General features: G+C 42.8%; 1 protein-coding gene and 1 long non-coding RNA gene across 18 annotated transcripts in view; one reads left to right on the top strand and one right to left on the bottom strand.

Moving 5' to 3' along the window:
- Window positions 1-19,937, bottom strand: part of TNIK (TRAF2 and NCK interacting kinase) — a 316,747-nt gene that overhangs the window by 44,045 nt on the left and 252,765 nt on the right. For 13 of the 16 annotated variants that reach the window (XM_039490028.1, XM_039490013.1, XM_039490012.1 and 10 more), the window contains 5 exons: window positions 15,394-15,557; window positions 13,145-13,242; window positions 12,424-12,447; window positions 5,976-6,160; window positions 2,034-2,160 (listed from right to left, as the gene is read on the bottom strand). In XM_039490028.1, coding sequence (XP_039345962.1) covers window positions 2,034-2,160; window positions 5,976-6,160; window positions 12,424-12,447; window positions 13,145-13,242; window positions 15,394-15,557 — 598 coding nt within the window. The remainder of the gene's footprint in view (window positions 1-2,033; window positions 2,161-5,975; window positions 6,161-12,423; window positions 12,448-13,144; window positions 13,243-15,393; window positions 15,558-19,937) is intronic. The other 3 variants (XM_039490014.1, XM_039490021.1, XM_039490024.1) reach the window with 1 other exon arrangement.
- The window catches only part of LOC120372704, a 74,002-nt gene continuing 71,961 nt past the window's right edge, over window positions 17,897-19,937 (top strand). For both annotated transcript variants that reach the window (XR_005585127.1, XR_005585128.1), the window contains exon 1: window positions 17,897-18,015. This is a non-coding gene — a long non-coding RNA (uncharacterized LOC120372704). The remainder of the gene's footprint in view (window positions 18,016-19,937) is intronic.

Here is a 19,937-nt window from a genome sequence, read left to right as displayed (position 1 = left end):
GATTTGTATATGACACTATATTTTCTATTATCAGTTCGATTTTTAAGCTGCCTGTTAGTTTTAACGTCCTTATCTGACACCAGTGCTCTCATTTGGTATTGTTTGCGCAGAGCAAGTTTTACAGTAGCAATGCTTAATACCAGCATTTCAAAAGTGGCTGGTTAATCATGATTGCGGCTTGTACTTGTATTCAATTTAATTAACTTCACTGGCATGACAAGGTGGACAAGTATCACTATACTTCAAGAATCTCTGTACAAACCAGGCTGAGGGGCAGCAATGGATTAGATGGGTTTTATATGATGTGCTCATTTTGCATTGAATCCATTTCTGATTCTGCGGCAGGACGAAGTTCAAGTTGTGAGGCTTTTTCTGCCGTCTCCTTTCTTTCTTCTGGAGTTGCCTGGGATTTCTCTCCCTCGCTTTGGGTCTCAGTGAGAAGTCTTTGGCTATTTTGAAAGGGGAGCAAATAGCTCTCTCACCTTTCTTTGTATATTCTTCCTGCAAATGGCTACTTCCAGCTGGCATGTGTTTGGCAGGTGGAGAGTTTGGGATCACCGCGCTGCCCTCCTCTCCCCATCCCTGCCATGGCCTGGAGTAATATTTTGACAAGGGCAAACAGCTACATTATCTACTGTTGGAGGGCAAGTGCCTGTTCATAGGTCACCTAGGCTAGCCCTTGGAAAGATTTATTTTTCCCCAAAGGAAAAAAGAATTGATATAGTAATAAATCATCCTTCTGCTCTAAGAACATTGGGGACTGTGAGTAGGCATCTTTTCCAATCTACTATAAAAATAAAGACCTCCCACACTATGTAAAGCCCAAACTCACATCCTTCCCGGGGTCTGGCTTTATTTCTAAACAATCAGATATCACAGACCAGCTCAAACCTACTCCACAGGCTTGGCAGCTCCTAAGGTCTTCCCTCAGGACTGCCCACTCCACATCCTAGATCCTTTCCTTCTAGGCAGCCACTCTCAACTCCTTTATGTTCAGGCAGGGTGAGGAGTCACTGGCTGCACTGACTCAGCCGAACCCCTCCCCCAACAAGATCAACACCTGCCGACAGAGTGGGGCTTTTCAGGAAAATACCACCTGCCTGTTTCAGGAAAATCTACAGCATGATAAAGAACCACAACAGAAAAAGAATCTGAGGGTTCTCCATGGGCAATTTTTTTTTAATGTGCCTTCCTCAGTCTTGCTCTTTTATCACAATGCAGTTGAAATCAAAGTAGTCTCTCTCTAAATCATCCTTGTTTACAAACTGCACTCCTCATCAGGATACCCATATGAGGATCAAGAATGGTGGAACAGAAACCAAATAGAATTGAACTGGGGAGATTTGATGAATGTGGTGGACCAAGATTTCAAACTGGAAAGGCCAAAAATGTACCCAAAATATTCTGTGGGATGACCACAGCTTTACTTCAGCAATTCCTTAAAGCCAGAAGTCAAGTTTATTGTGACCTTTGGAGACATGCTTGATGTCCAGCCAGGAGACTTCTCCACTTTGCATTCCATCATCTTCATAAATGTAATCATTGACATTATGTTCTAGGTTTTTTGGTCCTTCTTGTACAGGAGCCAAGATATTGCAATTAGAGTGCTCAGATAAGAAGTTATAATTATACTAAATCAACTGAATGTCTTTGGCAGATGGCTAAGTGGAGGTGGGGAGGGGTTGAAAAATGGTGAAGAGAAAGGGAAACTTTGGGCCAGATTCCAATCTCTCCAACAATGGTGTAAATTGAGAGCAACTCTTTTGGCTTGGATTTCCTCTGGTTTTACAGCAGAGCAAATTAGAGCAAATCCCATCCCAGTCTTCTAGTATTACTATTCACTGCTGTTTGTCGTTGTGAGAATCATTTGTTTGTCATATTTGTTTATACAATATAATTATATTACTGAGCCATTAATGAGCACAATTTAAGCAATCATTTTCTGTTTAGAATACACAGTATAATTATTTTTTATGCTTACGAAGACAAAACCTCCTGAAAACGTTCCATAGAAACTCTTATCTCCGACTTACCTCCCTTACCATTAAAGTCCCTTCCCTGGAAATACTGCTAAATGTATCTGCATTGGATGTTTCTAGACCATGGGATGCCACCATTCCTAGGTTGTATGGCTCATTGCTTCCAGGAACTCCTGTTGGTCTGGTGGTAAAATGGAAAACATTAATGTTGCAAATTTCTGTCATTAATGTAGAAAAATGTATTACTTCTTCTGCATCTCATTTCAAGATAGAATGCGACTGGGTGTACCACAAAGGACCTAAGGGCATGTCTACATGGCACACTAAGCTCTGGGACCCCTTGAGCGGGGAGGGTCCCCAACACCAAATGTCAACACAGTAATTTTTAGCCCTGCTGCCCAAACCCCACAAGCCCAAGCCAGCTGACCTGTGCCAGCCACAACAATGCTGGGGGTCTTTTATTCCACTATAGACATACCCTGTGGGACCTGGGCTTGTGGACTCAGTGTTTCCAAGCCAGTGCTTGAGCATCCACACTGCATGGTAAACCTGAGTTTATGATTGCTGGACCCAGATCTCACAACCATGCTAACATGTGCATACTGCACTATAAAGCCCTTCTGACTCAGGGTTGCAGCTTGACCTGCACCCACATTGTAAATGACCAGGCTTGCACTTGAGTCACGGTGGGACTCGGGCTTTGACTCACCCCCCCTAGCCGGGTCCTAGGACTCAGGTCTTGAGCATTTGCTGATCTGGGTGAGACTGATTTGTCTGTGAACAGAATGGGAGCTTGGGCTCAAACCTGAGTCAGAGCCCAGGCTTAGTGTGCAGTGTAGACAATCTTATTACTATTCTGGCACTAGGAGTAAGGATCAGGTTGTGGTGAATTTTCACTGCTTTCTCTTTATAGGGTGTCATTCATTTCTTGCCTATTGTAATCTTGCTCATTCTATTCCTGTATGCACGTGCACCTGATTGAAAGAGCAAAGAAAGTCTAATCGTCTACTCAGAGGCTAATGCAAAGAGTTTTATGACCAAGCAGTTCAAGTGCTATCTCCAGAGAGAAAATCATTCAGTTTTTACAAATACAAGTAAAAGGGCAAGAGACAGAGGGTGGATTCTCTAGTCTGTTAAAGCCACTTTGCATCATGCAATTGGCATAAAGTGGCCAGAGATAGCCAGTGAAGAATTTGCCCTATGTAGAGGTGGAAGCAGAGAGGGCATGTCAGGGACATTCTAGAGGCAGTGTGGTGGAGCAGAGCTCCACCATGCCTGATCCTCCACTGGCATAAGGTGCCTTACCTATTGTGTGAATTAGGAGTATATTGCATTCATGCTTTAAGCTGGTCCCCACGTAAGATACTGTAGTGTGCATATATATAAAGGGCTCCCCCTGCCTATATCTTTATGGTATTACAAAGTGCTCTCATGACTTGATTGGACAGCGCCAAGCCCTGCAAGCCACAAGTAGTGTTCTCCTGGTATCATCAAAACAAAAAAACGGAAGTATGCTAGAAATAGAGTGACAAGGTCTTATAGATATATTATAAACAAAGCATGGATCGTTTAAGATGTGTTTTAATACATATTTAACACATACCATTTCCCTCATGGTATGCATTAGAATGAGAGAGGTTGGACTTAGTTTGTCGTGGTGCTGAGTAAGCACAGATATGTCAGACCAGAGGTTGCACTTCATTCATCATCACATTCAACCCTGGAGTGCTCATGGCTTGATCCTGCATGGTGCTGAGTGCTGTCAATTCTTACTGATATAGTGGGGCCACACAAAAATTCAACTGAACTGAGAGGTCAACGGCAAACCAAGCAAGGATTAACCAGGTCTATCTATATTAAAAAACATGTCAACAGCTGTTTCGAGGTTGTTGATAAGTCCTGCATTGAGAATGCTTTCATTGGGTGTTTTCAATCAACACAAAGCAGTCTATTTTTAAATGCATTATTCAGGTGCACACCTCCTTCTCAATGTCTACTGTTGCCAAACAGGCCACTTTGGGCAGCACCCATAAAAACGTGCATGCACCAATGCACGTGCAAAGTCCCACCTTTTGTCCACAGAACATTGCTTATGTCATGTGTGTGTGTACCCGTTTGTGTCCAAGCACTGTAAGTGTGCCCGAATGTTTATTGGCACATCTGGTCATGATGTTTAGACTCTGAATCACATTCACAACTGGTATCAGCAGGTGCAAATGGAGTTATCCCACCTGTGAATTTGATGCTTTATCTGTAATTTGCCCTGTCATGTATATTGCAATCACTTTGGGAACATCTTCCCTGCAGTTAACTCATGCTCCTATTCAGGTGTTGCCCCTAACCTCCCCCCAAGTTTGGGAGTGCTGTAAGCCTGGTTGAGTTGTGGGTTAGAGTTTGGGTGACACTTTCACTTGGGCTGGTAACTCACCCATTACGGATATAGGTTAAATCACTTGAGTGCTGATAGTCTCTAATACCTTCCCACAATTCCCCCTCTCACCCCGTATGCCCAGGGGAAACCAGTTTTCCCACAATTCATTGGGAAAGAATCAGAGTGGCTCATCTCACAGCAGCACATAAACCACGCTATACACCCCCAGAAGTCCTGGCAACACACACAGCCTGAGCGAGGACACAGTAACTCAAGTGTGGCTTTGCAGTGTGGCTACTCATACCTGGGTTAGACTAACCTGGGTCCTGACCACTTGCGTTAACTCTGTAGCGAGGACATACCTTTTGGAAATACAGGGAACTTCCTGTGCTAATCTCATAACACTTCAATACCCAAGTTACAACGAGTGACTTGCAAAGGGATCACAACCATAATGCTGTAGTACATGGATTTTAAGTCTGTAACTCCCCCCTGTTTATTTCATTCTTTCCATGCCGGTGATGGTCTATGATTAAGGCAGTGAACTGGGTCCCAGGAGAGCTGTGGTCTAATCCTGGCTCCACCACAGGATTCTTGTGTGACCTTGGACTGATCACTGAAGGCCAGATCCTTGGGTAGTTGAAATCAGCATAGCTCCACTGAAGTCAGTTTACGCTAGCTGAGGATATGGCCCTTCCTCTTTCTGTGCCTCAAATCCCCATTTGTTAAACAGGGTTCATAATACTTTGCTACCTCAGAGGGGATTGTGCAGATAAATTCATAAATTGTTGGGGCTCAGATACTATGATCAGGGCCACAGAACAGCTGATAAAGCTAGAATGAGAATTGAGGGAGTGCCAGGCCTCACAGGAGGCACTCAACATATTCGAGGATCGGGCCCTCAAGCATTGTTCTGTTGTGGGTTTGGAAGATGACAAGCATGTACAGTTACTATAGCAACTACAGTAGGCCTGATCTGGCTTTCACTGAACTCAGTGGGAGTTTTGCTACTGAGTTCAATGGGAGTAGGATCAGGCCCATTAATTTAAGTGCAATGCTCAGAATTTGATCTCTCCCAGTAAATAACTTTCCAATTGGGCTTATGAAATACTGATTTTCAGAGTCAATGAATCATCCAAAGTTGTGACTGTGCTCCTGGACCACTCACTGAACTCAGAAAGATGGAATATTGGCACCACCACACCAGAAGCAATAGGAATAGGAAGGTCAGTGCAATATTACATGGTTCTCAAACTCTTCCACAATGCAGACCACATCTTATCAGAGAGTGTCCTATGGTCCTCTCTCTTCCCATTCACGACTGCACTGTGGCAACTATAATGACTGCAATTGCCTACATGGAAAGTAAAATCAGTGAAGTATTGATGTATTTTTAACTTAAAATTCTTGGTGAAGAGCCTAGACAGTGAAGCACATGGCAGCAAGAAGGAGCTAGCCCATGTGACCTGCCAACTCTCCAAAGACTACCAGCAGGGGCCAGTGGACTGTCAGTGGCCCATGGACCAGTTTGGGAACTGTTGTGCATCAAGGTAAAATTATGATTTCCTGAGGAGAAAAACATTTTGCAATTTCACAGCCTTGCCCTTAAATAATTGGTCTCTTACATAAGTCTTGGGATGTCACTGACAGCCACTGTCCCATCGTGCGTTTCACTTTCACCATCTTCCTCTTCCTCTTCACTGCTTTCTGATTCCTCACTGGAGGAAGAGTAGTCAGTCACCTTTTTCAGAGGGCGATTGGTCTCTTCGATACGCAGTTCCCTCAACTCTTTGGCTAATGCAGTCAGGTCCTACGGGGAGGCAAAAAAAATTAAAAGCCAACGTGAATTGTATTTAAAGCAAGAAAAGTGTCTCACATATCTCTTTGAAAGCCAAGGCTACAGCACGAGCAACAAGAAATAGCGTAACAGAATTATTACAAACATCAAACAAACATAAAACAATGTTTGTAGCGTGTAGCATTTATTAAACAAAATGAAACTGACTTTATGCTTGTTGAAAATCAATAGCCAACCTATGTTTTAATATGTTTGTATGTATATATGTGTGTGTGTATATATATAAACACATATGTATATACACGTCAAAATTATATTTGTTGAAAAGGTGATGTTCAGTCACCATCATAGTAAACTGGAAAACAATGTTATTTCAAAGAGAGAGTGTTGCAGGAGAAATTCTCCAAACCTGTCTTCTTCTGACCCTCTCAAAGACACACCATAATGGTATTTGCTCTGTTATAAATGCCGTTGGAAAGAAAGCAATGGCCACATTTCCGACAGAATGGTGCAATCCCCAAGGCAAGATCTGTTTCAATTATCAGTCTGAGCTGGCAGGAAGTTGCCGGGAAGCAGTGACACAGCATCAGAGTCAAACTGCTCAGCTCACTGCAGCACCAAGTTTGATTAAGTTTTTGAGTCATGGCTCTGAGTCAACCACAACAATTAAAAAAAAAAAAGCCCTCAGCAGAAATAGCTTAAACTCTTTATGCAATCCTTTACCTCCTAGCCTGAAAATTAAGGAAAAGATGAAAAAGAAGTAGAAGCCATAAAAAAATAAAATAAATAAAAGATTCATTTTTCAGTTTACCATGACTTTGATGAAACCTTAGACCTGACAGTTATATAAAATAGACAGTTACTTAAGTACAAGGGACATTGCAGGCACCGTGTAGAAAATAGACTTTTTATTATCTTACATGCTTTTATAGCAATGCAGGGGGAAGCAGTAGGGCAAAAAAAAAAGTATGAGAGCTCTAATTAGAATGGGTTAGAGTACTCTATTGCACAAAGCATGCACATGACAAACAACGCATTGCAACTGTCAGTCTTACCATTTCTCCCTATATTAGTGACCGATGTAGCCATCAGTGCATTCGGTCAGAGATAAAGGATTAGGGAGAAAGAAACTCATTGAAAAATACTAAATTCCACAATTTTCTTATGGCCATATTCTCTCTCTACTGCATTCCACAAATCTCCAGTATACTGTTCCAGCAGAGTGACTAGGATAACAATATTAATTAAAATTGTACAGGGAGGTCTTAAAATTTACCCCTTGGCAGCAGAGGAAAAAAATATGAAAAACATATAATTGAGACTGAAAACCCAACTTATTTTTTAATAGAGAAACTGTAATATTTTGCAGAGCAAATTTTACTTTAGTTGTTTGTTATTCCTGGCTTAAGGACTTAATAAACTCTTTGGGCATCATTCGGATTAGAAACTCAAAATGAAGCCCTCACAGCGTTAAGTGAAATAAGTAATCATTCATCCCTAATTCCACACAGATCAACTAAAATGCTTTATTGACATTTAAATTTGCCCTAAAGTCAGACTTAATTGGTGCCTGTTGCAATGAGAAACCATCAGAAACTATCAATCATTTGAAGGGTAAAAAAGAAACAGCATGACTGTTTCACACTTCAGAGGCGATTTTTATTAATATCATGGTTTTAGCTCAGTACTCTTTATCTCAGTGCAATGACTTAGTCTGGGGACATGCCAACATGGTGCTCCCACTTACAGCCTGTTGACTAGCAGCTATAACCCCTTTGATGTACTCCCATGCAACGATACCAAATTCACTGTAACCAAGTTTAGATTTTGGCAGTTCCTACAGATACACTTCTGGTTTCTGTGGCAGCAAAACATCCACTTCTGCGAAGAGCTTTTTCCTCTCACAATTTTCTGTGCCTCGCCATCATTAAGCATGTGCAACATGGCCACAGAAGAAACGTGAGGATCATTTTTTAGGTCAGTGTATTATTGACATACATCATCTCATCCATGCTTTGAGAAATAGATAAATTCCATATTAAAGAGCATGGTTAGGGGTTCATAAGTGAAAATAGAGGGCCAGCCCATTAAAGTCAATGAAAAGATTCACTGAGTTCAGTGGGCTTTGACCAGGTCCCATAAATACCAGTAAAGTAAAATAAAATTCAGGTTCTGTTTTACAGGAAATAATACCTTGCTTGTCTATAGTACTTTTTCATGTATACATCTCCACGCACTTTACAAAGTGAGTCATTATCCCCATTTTAAAGATAGGAAAACTGAGGCACAGAGAGGGAAAGTGACTTGCCCACGGTCACCCAGCAGGCTAGTGGCAGAGTTGGGAATAGAACCAAAGTCTCCTGAATTCCAGTCTAGTGTTCTATCCATTAGGCAACACTGCTTCAGATATGCTACATTTCTCACAAAAACAAAATGTTGCCCGTTCCTTAAGAAAGGATCTTTATTATGACTAAAGAGAGAATATGGTATTTAAGTGGTGACTGAAATATAGTCAAATCCATAATCATGACAACTAATTAAACAAACAGCTTCTATGGCTTGTTTGTTTGGTTTTCCTAAACTGATGAAATAAGAGTAAATGAAGATTTGAACTATCTAAAGACGTTTTCAGTCTATAGTCAAAAACCTATTCATTTAGTAATCACTTTTCATCAAACTGGTTAGATTTCCCCAAATTTTTTAAAGCAGTATAAAAGAAAACTGCAACACAGCATCTCTTTTAAAGTTGTAATTCTCCCTACCATTTAGGACTAGCACCAATTATTTCCAAGTATCAAGAGACCAGATAAAAACTGGCCTCCATTTTCACACCTGCAATTTCCAAGCAAAGGTAACTGCATATTAAATTGCATTCACATTATCTCTGCCCACAAACTGCAGCAACCAAGAGATTTAAATCTGAGCACGGAACTCTGATTTCTTAGGGCCATCCGACCATCCTTGAAGACACTGAACAGTAACTTATTCTATTATTAAATTAATCAGGTTGCTCCCAGGGTAAGGTACAACCTCAGGTAATAGTGACAGAACCTAGTGCTTAGAAAACAAGCATGTAACATCGCTCAATGTTAGAAAAGTCTGGGAGTGTTACAATCCTTCAGCCAGACACAAAGAGTTGATTAACATAAATATATTATCAGTCTGCCATAGCCATCATCAACAGATAGTTAACAAGTATTGTTTAATACCAGCTTAATTAGTTTTTAATATCCAATTTTGAAATTGTAGTAGCAATAATACTCTAAGTGTCAGACAATACCATGAGATAATCAATATTTTCCAGTGTAGGCTCTGCCGTGGGGTGGTTAATTCTTTGATGCTCTCATTTTCTCTAGATAATCACTTTGTAAGGTTTTACTGATTCATTGCCTCAACCTTGGACCAATCCCTCTCCCCCTCCCCATCCAACAACTAGAAAGGAAGTGCTCTTTAGCACCAAATATATGTTTGAAATGTTATTACTGAAGGTGGCATAACATATGAGATAGCACTATCAGTGCAGTTAAATTGCTCTTAATTGCAAAGAGTTCTTTAGATTTAATATTTTCTGGAAACAGGTCAGTTCAGTTTCCAGAATCACAAAGCTCATTTAGACCTCATTTTACATTAATGTTGCCCCTATCTGGATACTGATTGAAGAGTTTTCATTAGCAAGCTCTCTCCTTAAGCAAAATGCATTGCTCTTGTTCAGTCCAAGAGAACTAGCTAGCTTGTTTTCTTTTTTATTTCTTCTACTTTTTATAGTCAATCATTTTAGAAAGAGGTCACTTACCACTGTACGTAGAAATGCAAGTTATCAGTGCAGTTAACAACAGAGGTTAGTGCATGTTCAAATATTTGTAAGACATATCATAAATACTAGATCAGAAATGTACTACTGACAATACAGTCTTTTCTGTGTACATATTTAAGACTTCAACATTGTTAGATGTACAAATCTGTTTTAATAATATTTACATATGGTAAGAAGTGTAAAATTCATATAACTTAATTTTTGTGTTTAAAAATATGGATGGGCAGTAAGACTGGCACTGCCAAGCCACAATCATTGTAGCAACACTAGCTTTGAGCCTTCTAGATTCAACCCAGTTATCTGAATGCAACTGCACTGTGGTTACTGGTGAAGTGGTGGATAGGTTTGGAAGCCAACATAAAATCTGTTATTAAATATGACGATAGACACAGCTCAGGTGAACCCAGATCTCATCAGCTATATTAGTGAAATCCACGTGCAGAACCTGGCAAGAAGCAGCCACCTCGCAAACCAGCTCTGAAGATTTGCTGCATTTACCTGACAACACTGCGTAACTTTGGGCCCGATCCTGCTGGGTGCTGAGTGCCTTCAACTCCCACCAAAGTGATAGAGAGTTGAATACACTTAGGCTCTCACAAGAGAACTGCTCAGCACATGGCAGGATTGGGCCTTTTATTAGTATTATTTAGTATAAATTCACTCCTACTCTGATGTATTAACTAGAAATATTTTGTGGCATCATAATTACAACTGCATTAAGTGACATCTGTATGTCAAAAAAGGTGCTACCATGACTGTCCTAGCCGATGAGATTTCATTAGCCACAGGAGGGACAGTGACTGTGCAATCTTCAATCTATACTGCCCACTTATGTACTCTAACCTTATTCTGCATGGAGCTCCTCTAGGGAGTGCAAGAGAATATCCCAGAATCCACATCCATTGAATCCTTGCTCTTTTCATTCAGGCTGCCAACAAATTGTGGCAATGTTTGGTGAAGTCTTCATCACTCAGAATCAGACAGAGACAATCAAATCATTGCTCAGGGGCAAAGGACTCCATATTCCACCGTCACTTCTGAAATATCTGAGCTCCATGCCTACTAACTGTTTTCTAAAGAAGTGGAAGTACCAGGTTTTTGGGTCCTAAAATGAACCTAGGGGAGTTTACACTACCAATAAAATACAAATGGTTTTCCATTCAGCACATGTGTTTTAACACGTCACCACCAAATTCACATTATAAACATTGATTTTTTTTTTAACTTTGATATTTTTAAAACAAAAATATCTCCCCCTGGGAGAAGAAAGGATACTAGGTTAGATGGACCATTGGTCTCGCCCAGTATGGCCATTCTTATGTTCTAAAATGAGGTTCTCTGAACTGCTATTAAAGGGTGAAACTCTGAGATCCTTACTCACATTGAGTAGCAGCTTTGCTGTTTACAGCCCCGCTGAAATCAGTGGGGGTACCAGTAGAGTAAGGTACTACTCAACACGAGCAAAGTCACTGGAATCTGGCCCTGTTTTCTCCCCTTACGTGCTAATTTGGCACTTGGTCTATACTTGAGATTAGACCCAATGGCAGCCAATGGTACAGCTGCAATCGGTATAGCTGCGCTTGTGTAAACCCCACACGTAGGCAAGAAAAACAGCAATTTGGATCAGTTGTGCTTACCCGAAGCAGGGCAAGCTCAGGTAGGGTAAGTCTTTGCTTTCCTTGTCTGCACTTAGGGTTCTGCCATTCATCAGTGCAAACCCCAAGTATACTCAAGGCCTTAAAAGGTATAGGGTCAGATTCTTAGCTGGTGTAAATCAGCACAGCTCTGCTAACTACAATGCCAATTTGTGCCAGCTGAGAATCTGGCTCATAATATTATAAGTTAATATTTCACCTGCGATTAACCAGCTCTCTAAAGTTACCATGCGACAGCCAGAGCAACGCAATCGCAGAGCATCAGCCCTGACACACGCTGTCAAAAAGAATGATTGTTTTAGGACATGGCTTCATTTGAAAAGCGGGAAATTCTGCTCTTAGCTAAATTTGTGCTTCCCATTGAAACCAAAGGGGTCACATCGGGTGTAACAGAGCAGAATCTGGCCTTTGCTGCAATCCATTAAGACAGCCTCTGTCAGGGTAAGAAAGTTCCAGTCTCAGTTTATTCCCTATAAGATCCACAGAACACTGATAAAGTGATTTGATCTGCTCATGAAGGTTCACAGTACAGCGGTTCTTGGTTTGGCCTTTGTGCAAGTGGTCTGCAAATGGATTTTGTGAAGCCAAATATACTGAGCAAAATGTATTAACAGATCAATCCCCCCCACCCCCGCCCCCTTAGATTAGCTCACTGTATCTAAATACCATCTCCCAGATCTGAAATCTGAACCATGCTAGCAATGCCACCTTTTTGAATGTCAGCACCAAGAAAACATGGTTTGATATTAAGCTCTAACTAGTCAACCTTGCAAAGGCATGACCAACTAAGAAAAGATATCACTAACCTCATCTATAGCTTTCTTATAGCTCTGGGAGTAAGGGAAGATTAATCAGCGTCAGAGGAAACAGATCGGGACGGGAAAAAGCCAGAGGAAGGGCAAGCAGGTTAGAAATAAAATTAGAATTGTTAGCGCAACGCTGTGAAGTGTAAAGAAAAACAACATCAACAAAACATTAATACACATTAAAAGAGAGAAACAGTGGAAATCCATTTGGTTATCGAGTCCAGCGCACTCTGCAGTTTTAAAATACAAACATCAGACATAACATTAAACCAGAGACTTTGGAAGGGTTTTTCATGGGCCTTTGCCGAAAAAGTAATAAAATAAAAGTGCACAGAAATTACTGCCAGTTTTTTCTTAAACTGGGGTGACTAGCAACGGCTGGGTACCAAGCCTTTGAATGCAGCACCACCCCCTCTGCAAGGTTGCTCTAGAAATCACCCTACGATAACACAATGCCAAAGTGTGCTATATGCAAACCCTGGCCCCGATCCATCAAAGCGTAAAATTAAGCTGTGCTGAAGTTCTTCTCTTGCCTGGGGCCGTTGTAAACCGTGCAATCTCTATGCATTAATATATCCCATGGACTCTTGCTATATTGCAGATTTAGAGCCTTAAAACTGGCGATGGGACTGCGTTTGCCTCTTTCTATGGGTTGCAAGGCTGCATGATTGCCATTAATGAAAACATGGCAAATGCCACCGAGGCATAATTTAAGACTCACAGCAGGTCGGCTTGGTCGCGTCACATCCCTGCTGTCCTCCTGTTTCATCTTAGATGGCTCATGAGAGAGCACAGGTGACCCTTCAGGTTTGGCATTTCCTGGGCAAAAACAAATCACTGTTGTTAGTGGGAGATCACAGACTTTCACCAGGCAGCAGAATATGCAGAATGACGTTGTGCACCTTTGCGCAATGGCACCTCTGAGAAACCCAGTGGCTCCTTATTCATTTCAGGATCCAGTTCAAAATGATCCTCCATGGTTTTAAAAACCCATAATCCAGTCACAGTCTGTCTGCCTCCCTGTCTGATCCCTCTGCTTGTCCAAGAAACAAACCATCAAACAGCACTTCGCAGTTCTAGAGCCCCTTCTATCTCACCTCACCCACTGGGTCAAGAGAGAGAAAAAGCGAGCAAGCCGCACCGTCCTGTGGTAGTGAGCCTGTAAAGAATGGGGACAGCCCATGGCAGGTCTCCTTTGGTGGTGACTTGTCCCTTCTGGGATGCAGGGAGAGCGCGCGCGCGAGAGAACGAGCAGTACCTGTGCTCCTGAGCTCACAGACTGAGGTGGTCCCTGGCTCTTGCAGTACTCTTACATAAGGGTCATGGACAGCCTGGCCCTGGGTGACTTGCCCGAGGCCATAGAGTGACACTGGCAAAGTCAGAAAAGGTCCTCCCAGAGCCATGGTTTGATCACAACTCTATGTAGCCTAGCATTGTCACGCCAAACTATCTTGCCATGGTTTTCACCCCTACAGCATCTGTTGCCTCTTGTTTGGAAAATCCTCTCTCGTTTCTCTCTACCTCATCTACCGCTTGGCTGAAACCAGCTCAAATCCTCTCTCCCTCGGCCATCGCTTTATTTAATTTGTAATTGTATTACGGGACTCTGTAAAAGCCTGTTGCCATGCAGTTTATTTGAAACGGGCTCTCCATGATATAGCTCTATTGCATTGTCCTCTCTCAGTGTAGCAAGAGAATTTATAACTAAATCTAATCCCCATATACGGCACTCTCAACATTCTTGTCCTTTTTCTATTAAAGAAACATTCACTCTGCAGAGGAGCTGGGCATATGATAAATCAGAAGCACTGTGTTATCTGATATAGCAAAGAGGTTATTACTCATAGAATTCCTCATTAACTAAAAACCAAAACCAGAACAACTGCTGATAAATTACTTTTATTGACTACCTAGAGGAGCGATTATTTTAACAAGAGACATGCCAATTTACAGTCAAGGTGGGTGAGGTAATGTCTTTTCTTGGATCAACTTCTGTGGGTGAGACAGAGACAAGCTTTTGAGCTTACCCAGAACTCTTGTTCATACCCAAAGAGTTAAGCTTGAAAGCTTGTCCCTCTCACCAACAGAAGTTGGTCCAATAAAAGATATTACCTCACCCACCTTGTGTCTCTCATATCCTGGGACCAACGTGACTCCACAAATATTGCATAAACTTACAGTCAAGTCATAAAAAATTCAGAGCATGGGTGCAGCACTTGTTTTAATGTGCTTTAGTCTGTGGATTTATACTCCAGCACTGTGAGAGAAATATAGATAAACTGGCTGGATGTGCTTTGGCAACTGCTATTGCGATTAGATGGGGAAAAAGAAGAAGATCTTCAACAACTATAAGATGCCAGGAAACAAATCAGCCAGGAATGTAAACCCAGAGTAAACACGGTTCTGTTCTGAAAGACTTTTAAAAGAAATGGCTTAATTCACTTCTCTATGCCCTGGAATGCTCACTGCACACAAATGAAGTAAAACACCCCCAAAAAGCTGAATTTGGATTCGAGAAGAAAAAAGTGAATGAGGAATTCACTATATTTCACTACCACAGAATTCCTACCTCTTTCTATAGGAGGATTTTGCAACTATATACACATAGAATATTGGACCAAAACTTGTAGTCACTTTGCCTGCAAAACGCTAAGATAATAAATAAAGTTCTGTACAAACACAGCCCCTTTCAGCAGACGATCTGAAAGCACTGTGAAAAGGTGAGTAAGCATCATCTCCATGTTAGAAGGGAAGAAACTGAGGTGTAGGAGCAGAACCTAATCTCAGGAAAAAAACAGTTGTCTAAAATCAGGTGCAACTCCATAGCTTCAGTGGATCTATTTAAAATCAGCTTTTCACACACATGAGATCAGATCAGATCCAGGGAGATGTTAAGTGACTTGCCAAAGGAGTGGAGAAAGGCTACAGGATCAGGGCCCAAAGAGCAGTTTAAAAACGAAGTCATCTCACCTCTAACTCTATTACGTTCACTGGAGCCAGCTTGAGAACCAGGCTGGGATCCTCCCTGGGAACTAGGCTGGGAGCTGGGGGTGCTGGAACTGGAGGAGCTGCCACTACTGGTCCTCTGTAGGGGACTTTCAATGACGGGCTCAGTTCTCCTCAGGTCAGGGTTACTATTGCACATCAGAATGAAGGAAAACTGCAGTTAGATGGTGTAACTGTTCTGGAGAGTTGGGAGAAAGTCTTCATTCAGTTGGAAGCAATATAACAGGTTAGTGTTATTAAAGCAGCAGGTCCTTTCAAAGTTGACATGAGAGGATCAGATCTACCATGGTGACATGAAATACAAGATGACAAAACAACTGTGGTAGCTTTAGTACTATATAATTCTGTGCATTTCAGAGCCTAAGAATTCTGGGTAAAATTTTCATTGAAGTGACTTTTCAAAAGTGCTTACATGACTCAAGAGCTTACATCCCATTGCAAGACGGTGAGGGCTTGTCTTCACTACCCGGGAGATCAACGCTGCTGCCATCGATGCAGCGGGTGTCGATATAGCAGATCTAGTGAAGATCTGCTAAACTGATGGCAGAGTGCTCTCGATCGACTCCAGCACTCCAGTTCCCTGAGATGATTAAGGTAAGTTGACCAGAGTGTCTCTCTCCTCAACGCAGCTCAGTGAAGATACCGCAGTAAGTTGACCTAAGCTACGTCGACTACAGCTACGTTATTCACGTAGCTGGAGTAGCGTAACTTAGCTCTACTTATCCCAGTAGTGAAGACAAGCCCTGAGACTTAGTCTGGTAAGACACTAATGATGCATCTGCACTAGGACAAAAGGTGTGGTTTTAACTTGAATTAGGTAATGTCGTAACTAACACGAGGTAAAATCCAAGCGAAGACAAGGCAATTTGTACTTTTAATGAGCAGATCAAGGCAAATGCTCTGCTCCCCCCATAGTCTTTAACTCAACATGCTATCATGAATGAAAACTGACAACTACTTTGTCTTCACTAGAATTTCACCTCGAGTTAGTTACCTTGCATTAGCTAACTCGAGTTGAGAACACACCATTTTTTCCTAGTGAAGACAGGATCCAACTGACTTTAGGCATGTTTGAAAAGCAGTTTAGGTGCTTTTGCAAATTCCTCCCTCTATCACTAACTAGTAGTTTCCAGAAACTAAAAGACAACCAGTTGACACAGCAGCCGGGGCCAGATAGAGGGTTTTGCTGTGCTAGGCAAACTGGAATTGGTCATGTCCTCACAGCCCCAACAAACATTTTTCTGGCTTTAGTATTTTGTTGCCCTATGAAAAGCCAGGGATGGCAGGGCTAATCCTGATACCATCACCATTCAGTGCCACTGAAGTCAATGGGGCTATGCAAAATTTATACCAACTGGCCTTAACTACAAAAACCAAACAAAATCAAAAACTGCAATTTAAAAGTTATTTAATTTTAAATGGTTAAAAATATTCTGTTTTTAAAAGTAGGTGCTTGCAGATTAGCTATTTTTCCATAATAATCTATTCCGCTGCTAAAATTTGCAACGTGACTGCAAAGTATATTTGCTGTGCATCAACATTCCCAGATTTTCATGGTCTCATATCTCAGCCATTTCAAATTACAAGAGGCTGAAACCTGACACATAAGTTGCCAACTTTATCATTTCTCTTCTTCTGTCTCACTCTTTCTTGCGAATACATGAGGAGTTTTAAATAAAAAAAAGGTGGTTTTGATTTACAGACACAACCAACATTTCTCAGGGTTGGTTGACACTTAAATGGCAACAGAAAATATGTTCATGCAGCATTGTACAATACCTTTTTACACAATATTTCTGCTAACTGATTTTATTATTCAAAGTCTTTCTATAAATGAATGGAAGCTTGTTACATGGAGTTCAAGCCGGACCCTGAGTACTGAGAACAACATGTGGCAATACTTCTCCATTATATAATATGTAATCTGGAAATAAGTCACTGCATAAGCAGCCTAAGATGTGTGTAACACGTGAGATATAAGTGATCTTGAATAATTTAGCCAGTGCTCAGAGCAGCACAAATTGTATTTATGGTGCAAAGTCCCATTGCAATAAATGATTTCTTGGCAGGATCAGTTTTATTTGGACTTTGTTTTGATTGACTATTACGTAGAATTACTGTCCAGTGTACCTTGATTTTTCACAGGAAGTTATTAAGAAGATAACAGCAATATGAACATGCTTGTGAAGACTGATAGTAGCTTTCTGTGCATACGGTTTCCAGGTGTCTGGTTTTCGACTGGAACGCCCAGTCGAAAAGGGATCCTGGTGGCTCTGGTCAGCACAGCTGACCAGACTGTTAAAAATCCAGTTGGTGGCTCAGCGGGGCTAAGGCAGGCTCCCTGCCTGCCGTGGCTCCGCGCTGCTACCATAAGCGTCGGCATGTCCCCTCCTCCGGCTCCTAGGCACAGGTGTGGAGCCCCCCGCCCCAACTGCCAGTTCTGGAGCTCCAATTGGCTGGGAACCACGGCCAATGGGAGCTGCGGGGGTGGCACCTGCCCATGGGGCAGCACGCAGAGCCACCTGGAAGTGCTTCCATGTAGGAGCCAGTGGTGGGACATGCTGCTGCTTCCGGGAGCTGCTTGAGGTAAGCGCCGCCCAGAGCCTGCACCCCTCAGCCCCCTGTGTCCCAACCCCCTGCCCCAGCCCTGATCCCCCTCCAGCCCTCTGAACCCCTCAGTCCAATCCTGAAGCGCCATCCGATGCCTCAAATCCCTCATCCTCAGCCCCATCCCAGAGTCTGCACCCCCAGCTGGAGCCAGTCCCACCCCACAGTCTGCATCCCCAGCCAGAGGTCTCCCCCCTCCCTGCACCCCAACTCCATGCCCCAGCTTGGAGCCCCCTCCCACACTCCAAACCCCTCAGCCCCAGCCCAGAGCCTCTTCCTGCACCCCAAATCCCTCATCCCTCGCTCCACACCAAAGCCCACACCTCCAGCTGGAGACCTCATCCCCCCTGCACCCCAACCCCCTGCTTCAGCCCGGAGTTCCTTCCCAAACTCTGAACCCTCTCGGATCCACCCCCCAGCCCAGAGCCCCCTCCTGTACCCTAAATCCCTCATCAATGGCCCACCCCAGAGCCTGCACCCCCAGCTGGGGCCCTTTACCCTCCCCAGCACCCCAACCCCCTGCTTCAGCCCGGAGCTCCTTCCCATACTCTGAAACCTCTTGGCTCCACCCCTCTGCCTAGAGCCCCCTCCTGTACCCCAAACCCCTCATCAATGGCCCACCCCAGAGCCTGCAACCCCAGAGAAGGGGTGCGGCAGGGGCAGGTCAAGGGTGCTTGGTTTTGTGCGAGTAGAAAGTTGGCAACCCTATCGTGGAAATGGCCTGTATAGGTTACCACAAAATAACAATTAAAATAATGTTCAATACAAAATTAGAGTTTATACAAAGCTGGAAGGAATCCAGAAAAGTAGTGAGGAATGAAAGGCCAAGAAGAGAAGATACAAAAATGTTATTGCTGCACTGAATGGTTAACTTAATATACTTTTTGGTGTTATTGTAACTGTAGTTGAACAGTTGTGGAACTCCACATTATGTGGTATAGCTGGTGTTGTCTTGGCTAAGACGTTATCTGGTTGATGAAACTTCTTTTAAAACTTTAGCAACAGACACATTTATCTATACCAACTGTGGGCAGGTCGTTGAGTCTGATAGAAAAACCAGACACCCTTACTTGAGTCAAACAGTCCAATGGTATCATCATTATTCTAAGTGTTGGTTCTTCCTCGTGTTGTGACTATGTATTAGAATATTCCTTGCTTCTAAAAAAATGTCCTTTAGGGCACAGTTAACTAATAGTGAGAGATTCTGTTTTGGGAAACTGAGGATGCTTTGGCCCTGGGTAATGGAGGTGACTAAAAGCAAACTAACAGGGTTGGCCACCTTCTGAGCACCCCCTCAAGGTCAGAGGTGGCTCTGTGGCACCCTACCTTTCTTTTCCTTTTCAGGGGCCCTTAAGAACTCCATACGGTCTTTTTCCTGGCTACCACCACCCATGCCTGGGGCTGGTTTCATACCAGAAACAGTTCAAAAACGGTCCTCAGAGTCCCAAAATGAAGTCCATCCCCACATCACAGGTTCATACTCAGCTTTGGCACCTTCTACCATACTCAGAGCTCGTCTTCTGTCTCAGTCTGTTCCCCATGAAGCTGCCCTTCCTAGTGAGAGCTCAGCTTTCTGGCTCTGGCTTCCTGGCTCCAACCCTTCTCCCAGGCAGGGTCTCTGGCAGGAGCTTCCTGCTCACTACAGCTCTTCTTTGCCACAGCTTCTTCTTCCTGCTTCCTGTTCCCCTCTGTCTCTTTACAGGGAACTTCTGTCTCTATCAATCCCCCATTGAGCCTATTGAAGAGGCCCAGGTGGGCTGGAGCACTCAGTGTGCAGCAGGAAGGAGCTGAGAAGAGCAAATCCTGCTTCCCCTAGAGTTATGGCAAAATTCCCAATCAAGTCACTATCAGCAGCTGAGAGTCCAGAGCATCTTCTGCATTCAGCTAGAAATCTTGCAGAG

The sequence above is a fragment of the Mauremys reevesii genome, linkage group 9, assembly GCF_016161935.1.
Source record: "Mauremys reevesii isolate NIE-2019 linkage group 9, ASM1616193v1, whole genome shotgun sequence".
Lineage (NCBI taxonomy): Eukaryota > Metazoa > Chordata > Testudines > Geoemydidae > Mauremys > Mauremys reevesii.
The sequence above is the reverse complement of the archived record's forward strand: the minus strand, read 5'-3'. Positions and strand labels throughout refer to the sequence as shown.